Source organism: Thunnus thynnus, chromosome 11 (genome assembly GCF_963924715.1).
Source record: "Thunnus thynnus chromosome 11, fThuThy2.1, whole genome shotgun sequence".
Lineage (NCBI taxonomy): Eukaryota > Metazoa > Chordata > Actinopteri > Scombriformes > Scombridae > Thunnus > Thunnus thynnus.
Genome location: NC_089527.1, coordinates 17,980,553 through 17,995,706, shown reverse-complemented (window position 1 = coordinate 17,995,706; position 15,154 = coordinate 17,980,553). Strand labels below are relative to the sequence as shown.

Here is a 15,154-nt window from a genome sequence, read left to right as displayed (position 1 = left end):
CTTCCGTACTATGGGTTATTATTCTCTCAGTTTTTTCTATCAGGCACCACTTCCTTCACGGCTGCCTGTATATCTCGCCTCAATTAGTATAATTGGCAGATCCAAATCCCACAACCATAGCTGATACTATTTTTCTTATCCTTAAATATTTGATTGGTAAAGTTTTGGGCAATTATTGATAAAATGTATGGGATCTCTCAGCCTGGGATAAGGCCTTAAAGACAAAACTCAGGAACAAATAGACAATTTCCCCGCCATCTTTACTTTTGCGTTGAGGTACTTCCGTATTTGTATCTCTAGGTGGCGTAGTCATCCTTTTATTAAATGTCATCACAGCCTACTACACTACTACTGCTACGACTATTGATTGCATTAACAGTGGCTTAATAATAAAAATAATAAAATGATGAATAAAGGTCTTTAGTTGATACTACTGAAAACATAATATTTGAAAAAAAGGGCAAATAAATTCATTCAGATGATGATTTTAGATTTTAAAAAAGTAACCCCTGTGTGTGTTTATGTGGGTGTGTGCGGGGGCTTGTGGTAATGAATATAAATTCATTGATAAATTTCTATGCACCGTGATTTTGTAAGATAGCATGTTTTGAATTCTAGGGCATTTGATGCAACATACAGAAAAAAATATTGCATGTCAAAGTAAGTTTAACCTACTTTGATTATATGGAAATGATTTGAGGAACCTCAGATCGTTCCAGTAAACTGGATTATTCTCACACAGGTTGGATTAATGTGGTGGGTAGGGCTCGTGTTGGGCTGATCTTCTGTTTGCTAGAGCTACACAATTTACTATCCTCAGCTTAGGAAATAAATGGAGAAATAATGTCAACACCTTATTAATTTTTGTGTAATAAAAAACTAGATTATTGCTCAGCTCATCCAAACAAGAAAACAAGAAAGTTTGCACAAGTTCCCACCTGTAAACAAAGCAGCTTTACATAGTTTACAATGTGCAGTGGAAACATATTTCCATCCAGCCAGTGGTAATTGGTGCCCCAATGTTATGCAACACCGTGCATTGACTGTTAAGTATGAACTCTTGATGTCTACAGTGTTGAGTCTATGGCAGGAGCAGCCAGTGTCCGGCATGGGTGCAACTGTTCCAAGAGAGACCTTTCCATGCCTTGTCAGATACTATTTAGCACTAACTCTGGCACATAATCATTACTCTCTGCAGCAAACATCAATGGAAGAGTAAATCAGGTTGGTATCGAGCTCTGAGCATGTGCAGCAATGGGAAATGTCTGTGTGCTGTACCAGACAATGTAGCTCACAGTTTTGAACCCATATTGTAAGAGGTTTACCAGAATTTATATGAATAATAATATGAGCTAAACTATTTTGTGCTTATGAATTCATTATTCCAAATAGAATAAAAGACATTTTCAATAATACTCATACAGAGCAGTTACATGATAGACAATCAAGGTGTTATACACAGCAAAGAGCAATAAATACTGCATGTGTTGTTGCACTTACAAAGAATGCATCTGAAAACCTATTAGAGGAAAGACTGTGGAATATGTACCCCCTGGGATATACTGCTATAGCATTCTAATGGCTATATCCATTGTGGTTTGTACAGACCATTATTGATCAAAGAGCCATGCTCAATAATACAAGTAGTTCACTAGCAAATGAACTCTTTTATTTCTTTTTCCACATGTGTTGCAATAAAAGTTGCTTGAAATTTGATTGCTTTGCATTTCAGTTCCCGGGCAAGCATGTACTAATTTACCCTTGTAAATATACAACATGTATTTTATTGATGGTCAGGGGTTGTTATATGCTTACATGTTTGCAGTTACTTTACTGTATATAGACTATATGGTTGTAATATTTAATGAAGCAAACATGAATGTGTGCAATATTCTGTTGTAGTTATACTGGATGAGGTGCCGTATTTGTTCACTTGAAACAGTGTGTGTGTGCACGTGTGTGTGCGCACTATTCAGTGGTTGAGAGTGTGTGTCTGTCTATTGGCACATTGGGAAGGTAGGGGAGGAACTCACCACTACCTAATCTAATGGGATTTTCTTCCCATCTATCTAGAGCAAATACAATTACAGAGCTGTTATGGGTAGCATTCTCAGATTTCTCTCAATTGTTTTTCGGCATGCCCCTCCATGCATGCCAGTGGCAGGATCCCAAGCCAAACAGACATCCTTTCACATATCACATGTCCACATATTATTGCCTAGCTTGCGAGACTCCAGGGGTGCGGACGCAGACCAACTTCCGACCTTTCACCCTAATGCAGTCTAACAGAGGAGCTTGATGTCATGTTGCTGGGCAACAGGCAAGGAGAATCTGCAGAATCACTCTTGATTTACTGGTCATTAAAATAAGGAATCTGTAACCCCACTTGTTGCCATCAGTGGGGCTGTGTGCTGGTTTCAATCACAGGGTACATTTCGTAGTATACTGGTTCTCTTACATCACTTGATGGATGACATTATAAGCAAAGATTTTGTGCCTACAGATAAACAATCTTTTGACCTTTTTTTAAATATAATTGCCAGTTTGCTGCTATTGTGATGTCCTGAGTTTTGGGAACATGCTAGTGAACATTTATTCATAGACCACTCAATTGCTCTGCTGGCTGGCTTGTCAGGAAAACATGTGAGCCATTAAGTACTGTGAGTGGGTGTGGTGCAAAATGATAATCATATCATCATCTTGAGACAGAATGGCAGGGATAATCAGCACTCTGCCATCAGCCTCTTGTTTACTGCCCTCTGGATTCATCAGCCACAATAGGTAAAAGCGAGGGTTGGACTGTAATGAATATTTGGACTGTTATTAATAATTAATAAAATGTTCCACCCTCTTAAGATGCTAATAGTTTCCGGCAGAAGCCTCAAAGCACACTCAGAAACCAGAATATAGCTCCTTGAACAGATAAAACATCCTGCACACTAACATGAAAATATCATAAACCTGTACAATTTTTTTCATTTTGAAATCCCTTCTTGGCCATTGGAGGTTAAAATATTTTGAAGAAATTTTTACATGTAGTGTATTGTCATGCCACTTTAATTTGATTAAAGTGATAAATTGAGCCATTTACAGTTTGAGTACTCATTACATTTTTCATGTGAAAAGGGCACTGATAACTGACTAATGCTGATTGTGATTTGGTAGCTATCATCATTGTAACAGTCATGAAGACTGACTGTAAAGCCTTAATGTTTCTGAATCATTTATATGGTTAGCACTTTAGATCCATTTTTCTAAATTAAATCCCCTCACTCTACTGTAAGTTATTAAGATAGACTCATGATTACTTATCAGTTTCATTCAACTATGATCATGAATTCTTGCTTTCCTGATATCAATTACATTTGTTTACCAAAAAAAAATGAAGCACAGTTGAGGAAGGGCATTAGCTCTTAAAATCCAGCTTCAATATGTAATATAACCAAAATGTTAGGAAGAAAATATTTGTTTAATTCTTTTGTTTAAGAAATGCATTAAGAATTGTGGTTATTTCTTACATATACATTGTCTAAGACTTTGCAACTTTCAGACTTTTCCAATCAAATTAGAAGAAACCAAATTATTACAAATTCTAAATTACATTCAAACCTAAAAAAAAAAAAGAAAGAAAAGTCTCATTGAGAGAAATATTAATTAATCACACTTAAGTAAGTTTTGTTTATTCATACCAGGGAGAGGAAAGTAAGTATTTGACAGTAAATTTTGGATGAGTGTTGATTAATTTGACTCATGCTTATGTAGGATTAATAGATAATACAGTAATGCTCCGAATGGTTTGCCAGTTTAGCCAAAAAGAGTTAAGAGTTGTGATACATTTATGCTATTTATTCCCTTCTTCAATGCCCTGTCAGCAATCAGCCTCTACTGAATATCTCTGATGCTATTTGGACCATTGGTGGTCCCGGCTGTTTTGGTGTTCTCTGCGAACGTTCATTCACCCCCCTGTACTTTATCAATAATCAGTTCATGACAGATTGGAAGTTATGTATTTTAAGAATACATACAACACTACACTATACACTACACACTCAATAATCTAAAATTTTAACAAATTACATAATATTCCTGACATCAAAGCACTGAGTGATATTCAAACATAGTAATCAGTCACTATCACTCATTCATCTTGTTCTCTGTCATCCTCCCTCTTACTGCTGATTCACTACCTGGCAGGTACCACAGGTAGAGGGAAGAGGGACTGGTTTGGGAGTGGGGGATGCCTTCTCAGTCAGAAGGTCTACAGGAATATCTTCAATTTTAAGCTACATGGCTAAGCAGTTAAGGCACATAATAATAACCTTACAATCTATAATGAAATATATTTACTGGGTGCTGATGAGTCTGTGCACCCCCGATGTATTGGCATCCTAGGTAATTTCCTATGTGGTTTATACCACAGACCACCACTGATTTGGACAAGAGACCTTCTCTGACTAGACTGTGCTCAGTCCCACTGGTATAAAAGTATAATGTATAAAAGATCTCCTTCATTCCTGTGAATAAAAGTGCTTTAAATTACAGTATATTAGGTATATTATACACATTTAGTGTTTGAACAAGAAAGTCACCTCAAACTTCAAGAAATGTGAGTATGTAAATAATGCATATAACTGCACACAACAGAGAGACAAATGAACCACTGACAAACTGCTGACAAGCTCAGCCTCAGGAAAATAAAAACAACAAAAGATTAGCTATCTTTTAAAAATGATATATTAGTCTGTAAGTATAAGTCTGTTGCTCTGAACAACAGACTTACATGTCCTTTTTGTTTTCATCTTGACTTTATGTTATAACAATATTGAGCTTAAATTAAGGGCATTACTCTAATCACCCTTACATACTGTTAAACCACCTTAGACAAGCTTAAGTAAAAGGTACCCACTCTCATGCTCAATCCCAAAAGTAAGAAACACAAATTAAATGAAAACGGACCTTATATAAGTGACATAATATACCAGTATATAAATATATTTTATATACCATAATAAAATCAATGAATGTGTTAGGCATACTTGAGGTACATGTAATCTTTATTCTTTTGGCTTTTCAGTGAAATGGGTTATAGCAGTGTCTTGCATGCAGTTTTTTATACACTACAAACATTATGCATATGAATGATGGGAAATGTTAAATTCTATGTAATCAAAACATTCTTTCGTTATGTATAAAGTATAGTGTAAGTATTGGGTGTATTAATTACATGCAAAATATACTTACATTAATGGAATTATACTTTTATAACATGGAACAACAGATGTAGTTGCGACACAGTTTAGGGTTGATGTCATAGCTATGGGAAGACCTGACAAGTAACAGAACTGGCACTATAAAATGTAAACAGAAGTAGGAAACAGCCAAGGGCACACACGATGTGTAATGCCATATCCTTGAGACAATCATTCATAATATTCCGAGCCATCATCTGTCCGACTTAGATATTTATCATGATAAAGATTGAGAGGTAAACTGTGAAAAACAGTTTACAAAGCACACACAAAAAATAAAACATCAATTGTCCTTTTTCCCAGTTATCATTGCCAAATAAAAATATGCAGTTAAAGGTTGAATTAAAAAAAATCTTAGCATAATCATATAACATCACCAGTAATTAAACACAGGGCTTTGTCTTGTTAAGAAAAATGACAATTCATATAACTTTTTTCATAGACATATACATTTTTTTTTTTACCTTACAGCGACTGCTGGATGTATCATATCCCTGTCTGCCTGAATACAACAGAACATGAAGAATATGCAGTATTTGTTTTATATCACAGCTAATAAATATTAATTGTTCCATAATTCCATACTCATTATGGAATACATATTGAGGTTCATCATCAAAAACAAGTAAGAAAGAAAACAGACAAAATGAGGGACAAGTAGATACACGGAGGAGACCTATACTTTGGAGATGCTAAACATTTTAAGCACTAACTAGTGATGCTCCTGTCCTACAAACAGACAATATTACAGATAATCTTCCCAGAGCAAACTGTCAGAGGTTTGTGGTTAAGCGAGGTAACTTAGAACAGGGTCATTTACAGTGTGCAAACAAAATTTTTCTTGAATTTCCAGCATTGAAAGACAGTCCTTCAGTTCAGGAGTCTGCTTTTAGCAGTTTCATGATAAAAGTTGCAAGTAATCACTAATATCGTAAATGGAACAATGGTAGCACACAGCAAGCTGAGATGACGTATGTGAGTGTTCTTGATGATTCAACAAAACTGAATGTGCAAAGTATTTCTGCCAAGTGTTACTGCTCTGACACTGATACTCAAACATACTTGACGTACTTGGCTGGATTTTGAAGTTATTGTATAAAAACACCCATGTCGTGACTGTATACCTTGCATCATGACGTGTAATGGACAGGGAGGGAAGGAGGCTGATGAAAATAGTACACTCTAGCATGCATAATCATGGAGAAACATTCATGCAGGTCTGCATCGCTAGTTAACTGCAGCAACTCCAACATTGTCTCTTGGATTTGTCAAGTATTTTAAGTGCTATCAGTTAGCAAGACTAGCCTCAAAGCAATGCTGCTCATTGTAAAAACTACCCCTGAAGGGACAACCCTTTTGAAGAGTAAAAAAAGTGTATAAAAAGGCGATCAACCAAGCTATTCATTCTAAAAGTAATAACATTAAAACTGTTTTTTTCTGCTTGAAAAATAAGTAGGTAAATTAACAAACAGTCAGTGATATAACATAATTCAAGACACTGGATAGCAGAACTAGCCGCAATAGAAGTTGAAGCATTAACTAATGTGTCTTTTAGAACACTTTGAGAAATGTTGCCCAACCTCACAAAGAGCCAAAAGGCTTCCTTGCTCCTGAAAACAGCCTAAACGAAATGGTCCCACTACTGCCTGAATGAACCAATTTTCCCTTTTAGGTACCAACCTTTAGACTCAGTTAAGCATGGTCAATTTGGCATAGTTATCCATACTAAGAGAGGGAGTCAAATGGATGTCTTAGTCACTTTCAGAGGTTGTAAACATTTTGTCATTAATGAAAATGTTTTTGTTGCATCTCCAATATTCTTTCATATATCTTGCTCCCTGACATCTTTGCCCATAACCTCCTTTTCACTTTTGTCTTTTTCATATTTGTTTTTTCCATTTGTTGTCACACTGTTACATGGAGGTTGAGAGGCTGTTGAAGGTGTTAGGTCATTTTTATCCGCACTAGAAACATTGAGTTTGTCTGTGACAAGATCCTCTTTGTCACTGAGTGTTTCATCCTTCTGAATGTTATCCCTGGATTTGTCAGAGGGCTTAATGGTAGCATGTCTCCTTGCATACTGTCTGAATGCTCTCTGGATGACCACGGCCGATGTGTCCTCCTGTTTGCGGCGAAGGGTGGTAGTGATGGGTTCGTAGGACACTTTGGAAGGATTGGAGGCCATGAAGCGCTCCTCCATCTGCCCCCTTAGGATGTCCATCTCCCCACCCTCGCCTAGAACACGTTTCGTGAATGCAAACAGGATGTCCAGGCAGTGAATGCGTTCTCCACTCACCATAGGGAGATCCATAGAGATCAGTTCGATCTTGTTAGGCTTAGCTATGCGTAATGGTGGCTCCAGAGCATCAGCAAAATCTGAAAGTTTATTGTACTCCATGAACTGGGTTGCATCAGGGTCAAACTCCTCCCAGACCTCATAAAACATTTCAAAATCATCCTCACTCAGTGGTTCTGCACTCTCCTCAGTGGCCACACTGAAGTTTTCCAGAATGACTGCAATGTACATATTCACCACAATAAGGAAACAGATGATGATGTAGCTCACAAAGAAAGCAATTCCCACAGGAGGATTTCCACAGTCTCCTTTAACAGAACTACCAGGATGCTCCGTGGCATTGTCGCACTCGTCTTCATTTTTGTTAAGAATGGGAGCTAGCAGGCCATCCCATCCTGCGGACGTGGTGATCTGGAACAAACAGATCATGCTGTTTCCAAATGTCTCGAAATTGAAAAGGTCATCAATGCCCTCTTCTTTTTTGACGTAAGCAAAGTTTGACATGCCAAAGATGGCATAAATAAACATAACCAAGAAGAGCAAGAGACCAATGTTGAACAAGGCAGGAAGTGACATCATCAAGGCAAACAAGAGTGTGCGGATTCCTTTGGCACTTTTAATAAGGCGGAGGATGCGGCCAATTCGAGCCAATCGGATGACTCTGAACAAGGTTGGTGAAACAAAATACGTCTCAATCAGATCTGAGAGAAATGTGCCTGAGGAAAGAAAGCAAAACATATTAGACAAACTGTAAACACTACAGGTATACTGACAAAATTAATGATTATGATTCATTTCAGCACCACAGTAGACAGAGGTGGGTCATACCAATGATTGACAGAATGACCACGATGAAATCAAATATATTCCACCCATTTGTGAAATAGTACTGGCGGAGTGAGATCATCTTCAACAAACACTCTCCAGTGAAGAGGATAATGAAGACCAGATTAACATTGTATAGAATGTTTTTCTTTCGTGGTGACTGCTCAGCAGTTTCCACCATCATAGCTACCATATTGAGCCATATGAGAACCATTATTACAATGTCAAATGCTTGTTTCGTGGTGAAGTCAAAGAGGTATCCTTGAATCTTGTTCTGAAATATACACAAGGCAGAGAAACAAAAATACATTTTAGTTTCTATAAAACAGATAAGATAAGATAAGATTTGCAATGCAGATTAGATGCAGTCATGATTAAAGTTACATACTGATGGTCTAGGAATAGGTTTTTGTGGTTTCTTTGATCCCAACTTTTTCATGGCGTTGTAGTATTTCTTCTGTTCTTCAGTCATGAAGATGTCTTGACCTCCAAAGTAAAGAGGGAATGCAAGGCATGTTAAATTATTACAGCATGTAATGCTTTTAAATATTGCATGTCAGTGAAATTAAAGTCAGAATATCAAATTTTGTTTAGATACTTATCTTTTTCTTTTGTTGATTGAAATTGTCTATAATGACACCAATGAAGAGATTGAGTGTGAAGAAGGCTCCAAATATGATGAAAACAACAAAATACATGTACATCTTCAGGTTGATCTCATACTTTGGTTGGTCTTCTTGCTATAAAAGTGAAAGAAAATGGAGACATCAGAATGTTACAGTTATAATGCTTAAATCTTCAGCCCTGGTTGATTTGATGGCAGCCGTAGTTACTTCCACTCAACACCTTACTGAGAAATTGGCAACTTCTTCATCTAACAACTCACTGGGGCTGCTTCTTCTTGGTCTATTATGCCCTTGCAAAAATTAAAAATGATCTGCTGATGAAAAATGCCAAAAATGCCACTGTCTTGTTTGTTAGATGCATTTTTGATGAAGTAACAGTCTGTGTTAACCTCAGATACAAAGACATTGTTTCCTGTGACTACTTCACAATACGTGTGTTGGCAATTGAACAAATGCAAACAGCTCTGTACAGTCTGACAGTAAACAGTGAGACTGATATCAATGACATAAAATTACAATAACACTGCACTATGTAAATTCCTTGTTTTCTGTGAATCCCCTGTGTATGTGAAGGCAATTCGAATCCAGTATTGAAATGGCAGACTTCACCACTAACAATTAAAACTATTATATAGAGAGGTAATTTCAGAATGTAAACACATTGACTGGCTATCAGGTATCAAAAATGTGGTTTGATTTCATGAAAATTGAGAAGCACAGTTTATGAGAGTTTACAGTTTACAACATGGATGAACTGAATTTGAAATTGAATCACCTTGAGTGGAGAGTCAACAGCAGCATACATTATTTTCGTCCAGCCCTTGAACGTAGCCTGTATCGAAATGGAAAAATATCAACAAAAATGTTGTAGTAACCCTTTGATGTTTCCACCTATTTTCCACCAATACAGCAAATGAGATATTTACAAGCTTAAAAATGCAAACTCTGTGCTATTATCTACATCTATTACTATTTATTCTTATCTTTACTATTACTATTAATTACTATTATCTATTACTTACCACTTGCAGCAGTGCAAGGTAACCCATGCCAACATTGTCAAAGTTGATTTTAACATTCTTCCAGTGAGCAACGTCTTTCCCCAAGGCATCACACTCTGACTTGTTCTTCACTACCTCTCTAAGGAGCATCTCATTTGTGGTTGTGTTGACACAATGGTAGTACTTTCCTGCGAATAGGTTGACTCCCATGATGCTGAAGATGAGCCAGAAGATGAGACATACCAACAGCACATTGAAGATGGAAGGAATGGCTCCTAGCAGAGCATTGACAACCACCTACACACCAACACACAAACATAACCCATATTTACTGCAGGCAGAGATCACAGAATGTAGAATTGATGCACAACACTGTATACTTTAGTAATGGTCAGAATAGGAAAACACAAGAGTGAATGTTTGAGTGCCAACATGCACATCAGCAAGAGCTCATCACAGCTATGACTAACACCAAAGCTCATTCACAATGACAATTGCATGGTTAAAGTGGGGAAAGAATTAGGAAAAGAGGCAGGAGATTGATGAAATAAAATATACTATGTATCCAAAAGTGATTTAAATGGGTTACAACTAAATTTTAGAGAAACATTGAAACAGAACACCTTGTAGAGGCAGGAGGACACCACAAAATGTGCTTACTGTAAACAAAAGCATAAATAAAACATGAAAAAAATGTTAAAGACTCCAGCAAACAATATCCAAAACTGTGAAATTATAATGGAAACTAATGTACTGCTACTGACAGACATGAGAAGCTGTTCATGCAAATGAGGGAATTCACTGGCTACCACGTGAGGAAAGACCATCATCATAACAGTGCTCTAAATCTAGACCACCACAATACGAAAGCAACTAATCAATACATGCTGCATTGATTTCAGCAGCTGACAACCCTCCCCCTTCAGTTACATAAGTTATCAACCCCTGTTTAAGCCATGCTTGCATTGCACAGCAAAATATTGTAATGGTATAAGAAGCAGTTTAAAAAAAAAATTGTTTTATTCTTGTTACAACAGACATGGCGCCACTTGTAAGACATACCCTTATTTGCTTTCTTGCTGAGAATTAGTGGGCAAGATTGATACCACTCTCATATCTGTCTGTTAAATATGAAGCTAGAGCCAGGGTATGGTTAGCATTAAGACTGAAAACAAGGCAAAAAAGCTAGCTAGAGTAACTTTGTGTGATTCACAGTTCAAAAAACTCTTTATTTATCTTATACTGGCCCTTTATGCAGCCCCTCGGTTCAGCCTGTCTCTTAACAGCCACTCTTGGCTCCTGTCTCTTAAAGGCCTCCCTCCCGATGAGTCCACTCTGTTCTGATTGGCGAGCTTCAGGAAGCCTAGTGAGGGGCAGCTGTATCAGATTTGTGTTAAGTTACTTCTAATAAAAACCCAGCATTTCCTGCTTTTGCAGCTTCATATTAAAAACTTTTAAATGACTAAATAATACCAGACTTTTATTGTGAAGAATTTAAAGGAAATGAAATGTGTTCTTTACTGAATTAGCTGAGATTCGTTAGCAGTGCTAAAAACTGGTCGACACAACAACATATGGAGATATTTGGAGCTCTTTGTTCAGCGGATCAGTTAGAAATAATGCAGGGAGGAATAGTGCAAGCGAGAACAGTCAGTGAGATGTTTGATGAAGAACTGTAGGCGACCAATGTTTACCTCATTATTTGACACTTTATCCACGTTTAATATGAACATCTGTCATTGTAACATTATATATATGACTGAAAATAAGGAAAAGCATAACAGGTCCTCTTTAAACAACTGATATATAACCTGTTAATTAGTGAGCTTTAGATGTGGTGGTAGGATTTTGTTCCCTTTAGACAGAACCGGGCTAGCCGTTTGCCTTAGTTTAAAGTCTTTATGCCATGCTAAGGTACTGGCTGCAGCTTGATATTTAATGGACAGATATGCGAGTAGTATCAATCTTTTTATTAGCAATGTTTTGACCCATCTATAATAAAAATTAAAGGGAGCAGTGCAGGTAGTCCTTGTATTGCAATTGTATTGATTTTTTGTATCTAGCATTCTGTCCCACTGTGAATGTGCACATGACTACTCTAACTTAGTAGTATCAATCTTATCATCTAACTTTCTGCAAGAAAGCAAAAAATAACAAAAATAATTTCACAAAATTCTGCATCACTAGTGAATAATTAGAAGGTTATTCAAAGAAAGTGATCAACTTTGTAATTTAAGTATTTAAGTCAACTCTTAGCACAAATAACTACTGGAGAAAGAGGATCAGGGAAGAAGAGGAATGCCTCATTTACATGCAACATATTTTTGTGGTATCTGCTGTTTAGGTCTTGCAAAGTGGCAGAGCTTGTATATGCTGCTCTTCACCAGACTGTAGAGTGCCCGTGCTCTGTCCCAGTGTGGTGAGCTGGTGGTAATGCACCAGGACCCAGAGTGGGTGGGGAAATCCAATGACTCTTACCCTCATGCCCTCAAATCGTGACAGGGCTCTCAGGGGCCTCAGAGCTCGCAGGGTTCTCAGAGACTTGATGGCACCAAGTTCAGCACATCCCATGGTATTGGCTACCAGACTGACCAGTGAAACCTGGAACACACACACACACACACACACACACACACACACACACACACACACACACACACACACACACACACACATGCAAGCTCTCAGAGGGCACACATAAAGCAAAAGGGAGCATTTCCACACACTGTGGTAGTAATTTTTCACAGTGATCTATCAGATCGCAAGAATTGTTCTCAAAAAGTTAAAAATAAATAACTTTCACTATATGTCTTTTTATGTATAAGCAGAGAGATGTTTCAACGTACATCAACAATGAGGAAATCCAGCCAACACCAGGCATTTGTGAAATACTTGGCAAATCCATACGCAACCCATTTCAGTAACATCTCCAGAATGAAGATGTAGGTAAAGATTTTGTCTGAAAACTCCAACACCGTTTTAATGGTCTTCCTCTTCTCAATGTAGATATCTTCAAATGCCTGGATGTGAATCAAAAAGATAGTGAGTGATTAACTGTGGATACAAGTTTCAGCAATGCCAAATATGCCAATTGTCACAGTTGATGTTATTTAAAGATATAAGGAGTAATCTGTAAATGCATGACATTTAGAATGTGTTTACAATAGAAACCTGTTAACCTCATTCAAAATCTTGACTGTACTTTAAAGAGAATGAGACGTTTTCTAAATGTATACAAAACCATAGCAATGACAAGAAACTGACGTGAGATGGCACTAACTCAATAACATTAAATGGAAAACTCTTTAAATGCAGTTGAGTTGTTTGAGACTCTACTGATGACAAATGCCAAAAACAATATGTAAATAAATGAGAGCAGCCAAATCAAAAACAACTCTATCAGCATTTTTTTTTCCCACAGAGACTTACCAGTGCCCCACTGCTAAGCAGGATCATGAAGATGATGAAGCTCTCAAACCAGTTGTGCTCCACTATCTGATAACAGGTTTTTCTTAGTGTCCACCATATTTTCCACCAGCCCACCTCCACATTTACCTGACAACACTGGAACTTTTGCACACAGCCTGCGCAGAGACAAAGGGGGGATGGTGTTTTAGCAGTGTAATATGCAGCATGAGACTGACTCCAAAGCTGTAGAAGGTTAAGTGGCGGCAGTAGTTGCAGTAATATTCACCAGCAGGAAAGCAGGCGTCAGGATCCATAGATTCGTTTAATTCAAAATCTATAGATTCTCTTCCCTCCCCACCTTCCCCATAGTCCACTGTGCTGCCCTCTGAGGAGCTGAGCTGGCCATCGTCATCTACATTCTGTAGATGAAGCCAAAGAAAAATATAGCGTTAGATGAGCTTATGATGGCAAATGTAAGGAGCAGCTGTCTGTTCATATAATGCATGTACTCTATCTCTCTCCAAAAGTTTTGTTTCCATACAAAAAAAGTCCAAAAATACCAAGAGACTCGTACAAGACCAGTATAATTGTTGGTATTTTTGGAACAGATTATGTCTTGTTTAAGGCTGTTGGTAAGAAGGGCCTCACAAGAATCACTTACATGCATTCAGTTTAAGTTTGAATCAAATGTACGGATTTGAAAATAAAGAGCATGCATGTATCAGTGTCTGTGCCCTCTGTAACAAGATTTAAATTGTTTAATTATTGACATGAAAACACATATGCATATGTCCTCTTTCTGCATAACAGACAAGTCTCAACAACTGAAAAAAATGCCAATCATTAGGGCACCCTCATTAGCTTGAGAGCAGAGGAGCAGTCGAGTGCCCATCACCAGAGGAGTTGACTGTATGTTACAGCTTCTACTGCTGTCTAGCCTCCTAATCAACTCCACTTAATGTAAAAGAGGAAACCTGACTCTCACAGACATGACAATATGCCAAAGGTCATGAAAGTCACTATAATTTTATTTTTTTTTAATATACAGTGGTTGCTATATATTTAGATAAACATGAGTACAAGGATAACAGCATACTGCATCTGTTTGTATGACTTGTTATAACTGCCAAATGTTTGCTTGGCCAATTAGATACACAGAAAATATGCCCAAGTGTGTCCCGTGAAATAAAAATAATTTAAAAAAAAAAAAGTACATTTAATAAAGCAGAAATATCTAAAATTCATTGGAGAATCTTGAATTCTGGCAGTATTGTTCAGTAGCCATGTGGTCTCTCCCTCAGCCTGTTGTCATATCACTTTCTACAGGGTGTGTCTCCTAATAGCTGGTAGATGAAAACAGCCTAAATGCCTTGCTGGAGAATGCAGGAGCACTAAGCTGTTCTGGGACCAGCTAATGCAGTGCAGGGAATGATGTAAGCATGTTCCTGCGATATACTCTGAGCACTAAAGTTAATGTGTTTGTGCCACCAATTAGGCTTCAATCCATCCATTCTGTTTTCTTTCAGAAGTGCTTCATGTTAAATTTGAGAACAATCACAAGTAAAATCCATTCACTGTTTTGTCAAAACCCTGAGGACATAAGAAAGAGGACAGGAAAACAATAGAAAAAAACTAAACCAAATAATAAGCAGATTATTTGGTTATTAATAACCAAATAAAACACCTCATTTTGCAAAAAATCCATTTATAGCATCAACACAGCCCCAAACATACAAATTCAACACTGGA

General features: G+C 37.3%; 1 protein-coding gene across 2 annotated transcripts in view; it reads right to left on the bottom strand.

Annotated features, from left to right (window-relative positions):
• Positions 1-5,046: 5,046 nt before the first annotated feature.
• scn1laa (sodium channel, voltage-gated, type I-like, alpha) overlaps positions 5,047-15,154 on the bottom strand; it is a 29,776-nt gene continuing 19,668 nt past the window's right edge. For both annotated transcript variants that reach the window (XM_067603481.1, XM_067603480.1), the window contains 10 exons: positions 13,692-13,824; positions 13,427-13,581; positions 12,844-13,017; positions 12,476-12,598; positions 10,019-10,294; positions 9,772-9,828; positions 8,973-9,110; positions 8,759-8,863; positions 8,374-8,644; positions 5,047-8,261 (listed from right to left, as the gene is read on the bottom strand). In XM_067603481.1, the coding sequence (XP_067459582.1) occupies positions 7,072-8,261; positions 8,374-8,644; positions 8,759-8,863; positions 8,973-9,110; positions 9,772-9,828; positions 10,019-10,294; positions 12,476-12,598; positions 12,844-13,017; positions 13,427-13,581; positions 13,692-13,824 (2,622 nt within the window). In that variant the 3' untranslated portion in view covers positions 5,047-7,071. The remainder of the gene's footprint in view (positions 8,262-8,373; positions 8,645-8,758; positions 8,864-8,972; positions 9,111-9,771; positions 9,829-10,018; positions 10,295-12,475; positions 12,599-12,843; positions 13,018-13,426; positions 13,582-13,691; positions 13,825-15,154) is intronic.